This window comes from Adiantum capillus-veneris, chromosome 28 (assembly GCF_014529385.1).
Source record: "Adiantum capillus-veneris isolate H3 chromosome 28, ASM1452938v2, whole genome shotgun sequence".
NCBI classification, from domain to species: Eukaryota; Viridiplantae; Streptophyta; class Polypodiopsida; order Polypodiales; family Pteridaceae; genus Adiantum; species Adiantum capillus-veneris.
In genome coordinates, this window is record NC_140958.1 from 50112498 (window position 1) to 50122953 (window position 10456).

The following is a 10456-nucleotide window of genomic DNA, read 5'->3' on the forward strand; positions in this document are numbered from 1 at the left end:
AAAAAAGAATTTTTCCATAGCATAATTTTGAAACAAATTTTCTTCAAAGCATACAAAATTCTTCCGTAGCATAATTTCAAATCAAAATTACCCCAAACCATAATTTCAAAGCAATTTTTTTTCAATGCATAATTTCTAAACAAAATTGCTTGAAAATTTAAGCATAGAAATCCTAATCAAAGAAATTTTATTTTGTCAATATACAATATAAGTTTAAAGTAATTTAATATGCATAAAACTTTTGAGCACTCGCACGGGGCCTTTTTGAGTAAAAAAGAGTCTTGTTCAAACCTACAAAAACGCACACACACACACACACACACACACACACACACACATAAACTATGTTAAACCCTAAACCATAAACCTACAAGCAAACTTGAAAAGAATCTCAGCTTCATTAGGAAGAGGATGGGGTATAGGAGGGCCTCTTTATTTGCCATGAGCATATGGAAGTGATTAACATTTTGACAAATAGGTGTATGCCATGTGTGCTAGAATGGTGGGTGTGTAAGGGATGTGTAAGAGTGGTCAAAGGATGCACTTTCCCACCCAAAAAGGAGGTGGAGAATTTTATGATTTTTGGCCTTCCATAACTCCCCCATATGATCTTTGATTTGAGCAGAGATGATAGATCTACAATCTACGCATTGAGATCTTTCCATAGATATGCTACATGATATGGTTTTACCTGCTACATTTTTAATTCCATTTTGGGCGAGAAATTTGAATTCAAATAAACTAGCCGTTTGGCCTGTTTGAATTCAAAAGTTGTCATTTGATTACTTTTTTAATACTAAAGGTTTGACTTCTTTAAATTGCCAAATAAAGAGGCCCTCATAGACCCCCATTCTATTCCTAATGGATGCTAAGGAGTAGTCAACAAGTAACATTCTCACCTCCGGCAAGTTGTTGGGTACCAGATGTGCAGTAGGTGAGGAGGACGAGACCAAGAGAAGAGGCAAACAAATTAGATAAATGCTCAGGGAAAGACCTGCGTTTCGGTTTTTGCAGGTTCCGTCAGTACAGGCGCTCTTGCAGGCGCAGGATTAAACATCGAAAGAGGCATCGAAATACATATCTATATAAGCATCGAAAAAATCATGGATACAAGCGTGAAAAATTTGCAGATGAAAATGTTTAAAATGTCACTGATAATTTGGTGTCGAAATTTAAGTGACCTCTTATAGTGTAATGTCATAAAATCTAATATCTACGTATCTTATGATTTTCTCATATTGAACTAAGCATTTAATGTGGGAAAATGAAAGGGAACAAGAGTTAGAATATGGATATGTTGTTTTAGATCTATCTCAACATGAAACCAAAAGGGAGAGAAGTCTACCTCTCATTAAGGGTCCAAAAGAGAGATGGTTTATCAAAGACAAATGAGTAGATAATGGATATTAAAATACCTCCAAAGGTTAGTGTTAAAAGTCCTTAGACCTATAACCTTTAGGTACTTTAAACCTTAGGCAAGCTACGCATGTTCTTGAGGTGCTTGCCTTGCTTGAGTTGACTAAGGTGCTTGAGGTGCTTCTCGTGCTTGATGACTAAGGTGCTTGAGGTGTTCAAAGTCAAGCATGACTCCTACAAAGGAGGGGGCGATCCCTAAAGGTAGGGACATGAGAGAGAACACACACACACACACACACTCACTCACTCACACACTCAAGGCAAGCCCAACACTTAAGAGGCAAGAAGGACACATGTCAAGCAGCTACCCATGTTGTACTCATGGTGTGCATGAATCCTATTGGATGGTCTTTAGGGAGGTCCAATGAGAATTTAGATGCATTTTATTAATTACTAAGCTCTCTCTCTCAAAAGGGAAAAGAAGGAAACGTGTCCAAATGCTATCTCTATTGCTTGAAATGATCATAGCCTGTGATTGGCCAGGCTTGGCTAGGGCCAATAGTGATCAAGCATGAGTAAAGAGACAGAGGGGTCTACCTAGACAAGGAGGGGACTCATTTTGGCTTATTCTCACATGACACTCACACTCTCTCTCATTGTGTTGAGCAAGAATTACTCCATCTCCTTCTCCAAGTTTGAAAAGTAGAGAGCCTACACCAACACCTATTGGCTATGGGATGCAAATCTAACCAAGAGTCAAGCTTCAATGGCATGCTCATCTTCTCTACCATCTACATTACTATGCTAAGCTAGGCTCCAAGAGTAATCTATCGTGAGGAAACTACTTCTTTCTCGTATGGTACTTCTTTTTCCTCTTCCCATCCCTCACTCCCTGCTAGCTCTCTCCACCTTTGAAGTTGTTTGAGGTCTTGTGATTGAGGCTGAGGAAAAGTTAATGTTTTTGCAAGGTAGTTACTGGCATAAATTTGGTGCATGAAGTTTACCATCTTCATGCATCAACAAGCTTTCAAGGAGCACAAAGATGTATTGTATCAAGTCTCTCTTTAAGAGAGAATCTATAATACAAAAGCCTTTTGGAGGGGGGAATCGGCTTCAAGTAAATCTCGTCTTCAACTATTGTCAATTTCTCTAATTCTCGGTCTCTCTCTCTCTCTCTCTCTCTCTCTCTCTCTCTCTCTCTCTTTCACAAGTATTGTTCATGCCAAGCTAACTAGGTGTAATGTTCATTTTTCTACCTTTAATCCAGTGCTCTCCTTATGCTGTTTAAGAATTCTCTTAAGGAAATGCTCACTATTGTTAATTTAATTCCGGTACAAACAGTGTTATAGCCATATTCTGTAACAGAGTGACGCTATTATCATATTTTAGTGTATTAAATATGATCAATTGTACAAGTGGTGGCATTTATCCTCGTTTTTCAATTCTTTCCAATTCTAATGTGGATGTGCGAGTTTTGTGCACCTTATGGATATTCAAAGCTTTGGGTTTGTGCGAGTCTATAATTGAGATACAATGAAGACAAGTTTAGATTTCAAAGCCTCAAATTGTGTGGGAACACTACACTGAATAGATGGTACTTTCTTTTCAAATGAAAACTAGCTTGAGAGGTTGTGGACAAAGAAAAGCCTCTCAAAAAATTAGTGCATGATAGAAGCTATACGTTGAGAGTCAAATACTCCCAACGTGTGTAGGTGATCTAATACACCATCTTTCTATATTCAAATGTATGCAAAGTCGAAATGTCCTAGTATATGAGGTTACAGAATGTCATTTATCCAAGCATACATCAATCATGAGGTAAAATAAGAGTATTTGACCTAAACCTATCTGCTGCATTCTACATATCCAATGGACTATTTTTATATGTTCAAGCGTGCATATTAAAGGTTGGGTGAGTTAAGCTTCTACGGCCGGCGCAAAGGGTGATATTAGGAAGCTGTCATCTGTCATCTAGAGGAAGAAGAGCTGGTGGTGGTAAAGTGCAAGGGTGGCAGTGCAGTTGAGGAAGGTGACGATGCCGTAGCCGCGAGCGCCTCGAAAGTTTCCGGTGCCGCCAACAGTGGCGATCTCGTTAGTGCCAGCGTTGATGAGGCCCTGCAGGCTGATGGTGCCATTGAGCGAGCCATCATCGAAGGCGAGGACCTCCACTTCGACGCCGTGGAAGTCGGCTGTGGAGCTGGCTTGGACGGTGTAACTACGCATGGAGCCGAGCAGCGTGGAGGCTGGGTCAGCGCCGTGCGTGACATTGAAGGCGAAGAGCTGTGTCTGGCCGAAGGTGCCCGGGGAGCCGGTGGGGTCAATGGGAGCGATGAGGGTGTCCATGTCAGGGGGGCCCAGCCCGACTTGGACATAGTACTCCAGGGGCCTGGACTGCACGTCCAGGGGCCTGGCTTGGACTGCTCCAGGATGCCGCCCGTCCTGCGTGGGCTGCTGGCATCACAAGTATTAACAACATGAGGGCAACGTTTAGGGCGACGTGGTTCGACTGCTGCCTCTTCAACAACAACGCATTAGCTGACCCTTGAGAGTGATTATGCATGATGGCCTCGATTTGTGTGTGTGTGTGTGCGGGCTGACGTGGCTTGGCAGGTGCGTGTGCGAGCCACAGAGAAAGGGAGAGAGAGAGAGTCTTATGAGAGAGTTCGATAGTGGGGGGGGGGAGAGATCTGTACACTTGCTGCTTGATAAGAGTATTGGTGCTGGTGCAGCTATGTATATAATAGCGCCTGGCCTGCCGGATGTTGACTTTGTATACAAAACCTGGCGGATGTTGACTTTGACCTGGCCTGCCGGATGTTGACTTTGTATATCAGCAACCATCATCCATCATCAGATGCGCAATTGAAACAGTAGACACGTGCGCAATGAACTTGACGTTGCATGAGGTCGTAGATGAGCATGCATGCAGCGGGTTTCCTGCAGGCTGCGATGCTCTCTTGCCTCCATTGATCTGCCCACAAGCTAGCTATTCCAATCCAAACAAAAGCGGACTTGGAGTTTTTTTCCTTAGACACAAAGATGCTCGATTATTGGGTTTTTCATAGGCTCTAGTAGAGAAACCATTCAAATCTCAATGATAGATTCTTTGCACTCAAGCTCAATGATGCACAAAGATTCTTTCTACACACAAAGATGCTCGATTATTGGGTTTGTGATGGGCTCTAGTAGAGAAACTAGTCTTCCTTGGTGGGCCTTGCTATATAACATCTATAGAATATAACATGACACATTCAAATTGACATTCATTTCAAGTTTTGTAATGTTAGTTTGATTTTTCTAGAATACATGCACCCAAGGTACACTTGATCTCATCTAGGAAGTCTGGTTCTATTTCACAAATAATGGTCAAAAACATAAGCAATTTAAGGTCCGTTGCATGTCTTACCAAGCATGACATCTTGTATAAACTTGCAAGTAGCCTCTAAATCGAGCTTGTGAATATATGGCATTTATTACAAAGCTCCCCTGCGTGACTACAAACTGGGAATAGTTGGGCAAGGTCATTGTGCAAGAGAACACATTTGTTGTTGAAGGGATCTTACAATGTCCTACTTTCTATGTTGACATTTTGTCTTACGATAGGTAAAAATTCGTTTGGATTAACACGGATAGCTCGTCTATAATTATAATATCTGCCTCTTTTACGTCCAAATATCACTCATCGGTCTCATGAATAGAGAGGGGATACTATCGATTCAGGACTGGTATCTTGAACTAGTAATGGATTGTAGACGCAATACTGCTAAGTCTTGTTGTTGCCGCTCCGATGGCAAAGCACCCAACCATAATACACAAGTGAGAGCAGCAGTAGTGTCTATTTCATTTGTTTGTTGACCTCGTTAATCCGTATATATGTGAGGTATGCCGTCGTGCAAAGATGTCACATTGCATGCTCCAACCTTTATACAATGCAATAATTTCAGACCATGGCCTAGCATATGGACGATAAGTTAGTTCAAGTTGTCTGCAGTTTGCTCCCTAGCTTATTGACGCTTGGACTGTAACCTTGTAGGTCTTGAAAACTTCATACTGACACCTAGTACTGCGAAACGAGGACATATATAGTATGGAATCAATAATTTAGACACCTAGTATAATATCAAGTATTTAGAGCTAAAGTAAGGATGCACAAGGTCAATTCACTACTTTGATACACCACATGCATTCACTACTTGTGTATTCACTATTGTAATACTTCACATGCATTGGCTAGCAACCGTATGCAAAGAGTTCTGTGTATAACGAACATGTGAAAATGTTGATCAACATCGATCGAGTGTATAGCTATAAAAACGAGATCCAAATAAACCGAAGTAAAGGAAGTAATGCGGATAATTATAAAACAAGCAAACAGATAAAAGTATGAACGAGCTGCAACAATAAATGAGGTGCCTTATTGACCTGCAATGTTGTACTCCTGCTTTTTGATTGTCCGATCTACATGCCAATATTTGAGTTTAACTACAAAAAAGCAATGTGAATAGTTAAACAAATCGTGTTGCAATGAAATGTCAAAGATTGGAAGTGCAAAGTATACAATGCACATCATATAGAGGTACCATACACAAGTATGGTGGAGAGCTCGCACTGCGGTCTCTCCAAAAAATTATAAGAAACGGAAGCCGTGCCCTGCCCCGTAGCGTTAATGTGTAGCGCCAAGTAAACACATGCGCATGGGAAATTGGATACATATAACAGACCTTGTAGTGTTGCTGAGATGGAATCACGCTCGTGCAATTAGAACGTGCAGTGTTGTGAATATCTGTCCTCCCTGCCATACACAACATGAAGATGTAACTCTATGTTCCATGTCCTCTGATCAGTATTACCTTGTCTCTGTGTGTGTATGTGTGCGCGTGCCTGCGTGCCTCGTGCGCACGTGCACGTGTGTGTGTTGTAAGTTGCTTTGATCAACAATTATGTCTTCTTGCCTCCTTGTTGACTAGCACACATTACGTATCGTGCTTCCTAACTGAACATGATATGGGCATCTTGAGGTCCGCATCCCCATAGCAAAAGGCACTATATTCACTCCGCTCATCAATAATCTAAACGTGCATCAGGATCTCAATCAAGTGGCAATTCTATTCAACACCGCTCAAAGGTGAGGGTATAATGGGTGTGTTTTTGTGGCCAAGAGACTACATAAGCAAGCTCGTCACCAAAAATTGTAAAATATATATTGATGCCTTTGACAATGATCTCACTTTCAAGAGAAATAGATTTGTTTTCTGCATTGAGTGTCGGTGAGTCCCGTGCTTTGAGCAGTACAATGAGGAAAAAACAACTCTAAAGATCCATCGATTTTGGGCCTCCAATAACCACTTTCTACATGCAAGGGGTGCAACAACCATCCATTAGAAAGTGATATCTCTAGTCAAAAGATGCAACTTGAAGGCTATCAAGGTGCGATCCCTCCAAAAGATGCAGAAGTGAGTGCTCATGACATAGGTACTAGTAGTTTTGTTAATGACGGAATTGAGGTGGCGGCATAAAGATTGGGAGAAATCTAGCCCTTTTTTGCATACAATCAGATTCCACATGTTTGGTCCAATTGATGGGGCCGCCACCACCCCATTCAACCAGCTCTCGTTCTCAAGCTTTGGCGGCCTTCCAATCCGCAGCACCGCACCCTAGCCAACCCCTCTGTCAAGACAATCCTCCTCGAATTTTTGCCGATGTAATGGATCTTATATGGTAAGCCAGTAAGAGATGCAAAGAAAGCTGACTCGTCTCTACAAGAAAACCAAGATAAGATGCAAGATCATGAGGAATGTATTTGCACAAGTGGGCGCTTTGAACCTAACATATATGATATATTCAGTGTATAACTACATAAAATATCTTTTGTGTCTTCAGGTTGTAAAATGCATTCAACAGTAGACAAACTCTGTCCTCTTGACGTTGAAGTTGATTCTGCATTTGGACAATATATTAATAGCAGCATGCCTTGCGCTATGGAATGTTAAGTCGTTGTTGACGATAATTGCACTCGGCTTGTTCAGCATACTATAGCTATTATATGGAGTTTCTACCTCGACCCCCTGCTGCACAAAAGTTTGCTCTTTGACTATTCTTTTGATCTTGGTCAGCAGCCACATAGGCACCTGCATGATTGGCTTCCGTTGCAATGCTAGTGATGCATCTGCTTGGAGCTAGACGTTGACCAACTTCCTCCCACAGACACCATATTCTCAATTGAATTGGTCATGAGAGATGTTTCTTTCATAAAAAATTTAGATAGGCTATCAAAAAATCTAGACGAGGAGTGCGACTGAAGCCAATGGCTCATCAGACCAGTGACTTGCACTAGTGGCAATATTCCCAAATGGGTTTCCCTTGACATTGAGTTGTCTACCACTAATCCCCTCACACTCTGTGCTAAAAGTGCAAGCATTGAAGCAACTAGATTAATTACTTGAGGATCTATCATAAGCTTTGGTCTGATCGATGCTGCTAAGCTTTTCTGTCCTAGTCTTGTCAACTTTGACGTTTACTCTTCGACCGCTGTCTGCAACGCCAACAACCTGATAGCATCAGCAAAAAAGGTGTTGGGATGGGCCTGCAAAGGCAATGGGTTTTTGTGATTCGACTTCAGATTAATTAAAATAGTCCAATTTATCATTGATTGAAATCTGATATCTTCTATTTCAGAAGCACTAGAACAGACCTCTGCCATGGGTTGATCTCACAAAATATATGATCTTTGAGAGTGCTCATCACGTTGGAAAGCATCCAAAGCACCCTCCATGCTGTTTATTTGCAAAATATAACGAGGGTTTGAAAGGTCTCCAATATTGATCCTTTTTGGTTCTACCCGGCTTGCTACTGCACGAGAAAATTACTACGAGGGAAAGAATTGGAGTGAATCTTGAGAATTAGGCATGGGGACCTACTGCATATCATGGTTTCCATGAACATTGAAGGATGGCCGAGGGCACAATATGGTTGTTGAATTTTCATGAGCTATACTTGGAGTGGCATAATGCTGGCCATAACTAGTTGCGCATGCAGAAACTAGCTGAAAAAGGCCGTAGTTGAAGGTAGATATAGTGTTCAGCTGGTAACTAGGTCTTGTTGCACACAAAGCTGCTATGATCGCTACACGGGGAAGGTGCAGGTAGGATTATAATTAGATATTGAGGCTTCACTGCAAAAGAAGGCCGATTCCAATATGCAGATGGGGCAAATAGTGATATTGTCAACGTTGTACCACCGGATTGAATAGGGAGGAGCTTGGCCTACAAAGTTCTCTTGTGATGTCGATGAGGTAGGCTTTTCATCATGGCTCTTTGTTTTCATGTGAACATGTATAAGGTGCCAGTACAGCTAGCTGAGCGTTGCCACTTCCAGCACCATATAAGATGGGAGTTGCCACTTCCTAACCTAACCTAACATAAAAACAACATAATGGTGAGGTGTTTAGCAAAACGGCAATCCATACAGATTTCCCACAATGCATATGCAATGTCAGCAAGGTCTATGGCTTGCCAATTTGGCAAACGACTCACCATTGTGTTGTTTTTAGGGTTGCAAAGCAATTTTATGGCCTGAAAACCGGTCGTAAAAATATAGACAACACAATGGAGATCCTTTTGGCAAAACGGAAAGCCATAGAGCTTGCCCACAATGCTATGCCTTGTGGGCAACCTTTATGGCTTACCATATTGCCAAACGGATCACCATTGTGTAGTTTTTAGGGACACGAGGCAATTTTAGCGGTTGAAATTCGCTCGCAAACGTATAATCAAAAACACTTCTGTCTTAGCATACGACACTCCATAGTTAGATCACACCAATGAATACATTTTAGCCCTTATAACTGTGCAAAAGTGTATGAAGCATGACCCACCAAATTCCTCCCAAACTGGAGTACATTGGCATGTAGAAAATCTTCATTCACTTGGGAATCTCTCAAGGCATCATGTAATAAGTATAATGCATTCCATCTTTGGAAACACTTCTTTATCTCTTGCATCCATCTCATGCTCAAGATCTTGCTTTTTGTCATCTTTTAACTTCTTTTTCTTGCTTCCCATGCACTTGTAAAAAGTTGAGAGGTAGGATAATTTATAGTCTTTGTGTCTTAGCTTGTGGAAATTTTGTAAGAAAGTGATTTTGGACATTCTCAAACTCGTTCCAATTAGACATTGAGATGCTCCACTTTAACCTATTTCCATAGGATTGACCTAAAAAGTGGCTACCATCAAATAAGGATAGTTGATCAAGACATTGTAAAGACCACATTTCGCACTACGTTTGGTCTTATGATAGATGAATAGGCTATTGATCCCAATTTTAGAGATGTGGTTGTAGCCCTTGCACTAGGGAGAAGGAAGGACCATTTACCCTACAAGATGTGGTTGTAGCCCTTGCAATAGACTATGCATTACTAAGTCACTAGGCGAGAAAGTAGTGTATGAATCTCATGCTCCTCCTTATGCAGGGCATAGAGGGATTTAGTATACCCTAAAAGGGATAGAAACATATTTCTATTGGCCTACCATGAAAGCAAACATACAAGAGTATGTACGTTTCAAGATGTGTGGTATGCCAAAAGATGAAGTTTGATAGAGGGAAGCAACCTCAACCTTTTCCAATCCCTAATTCCCCATGGGAGAGTATATCCATGCATTTTATCTTTAGATTGCGCAAGTCTATGGATGGGAATACAGGATATGGATGATAGTAGACAGGTTTAGCAAACAAGTACATTTCATACCTGTCAAAAAGACTATCAAAGCCCATCAAAGGGCAAATCTCTTTATACCACAAATCTTCAAGTACCATGGCTTGCCAATGTCCATAGTGCTGGATAGAGATCTTATAATGACAAATAATTTCAGGAAGGGTTTGTTTGAGAATTTAGCTACAAGGCCAAACTTCTCTTTGGTCTATCATCCTCAAACAAATGGTCAAAGTGAAATAGGTAACCTAACAATTCTTGATCTACTAAAAGCTTATGTCAAAGAAGTAGATCAAAAGTCCCAATGGGAGAAATACTTACCCTTAGTGGAGTATGCTTACAATAACACTGTACATACTTCCACGGGAAAAGCACCTTTTGAGGTGATAGAGG

General features: G+C 41.2%; 1 protein-coding gene across 1 annotated transcript; it reads right to left on the minus strand.

The window, feature by feature from the left end:
- Positions 1–3327: 3327 nt before the first annotated feature.
- Positions 3328–8056, minus strand: LOC147420431 (uncharacterized). Its single transcript, XM_086504539.1, has 4 exons — positions 8048–8056; positions 7796–7904; positions 6078–6148; positions 3328–3804 (listed from the first exon to the last, which is right to left on the minus strand). The coding sequence occupies exons 1-4, from the start codon at positions 8054–8056 to the stop codon at positions 3328–3330; spliced, it is 666 nt and encodes a 221-aa protein (XP_086360665.1).
- Positions 8057–10456: the final 2400 nt, after the last annotated feature.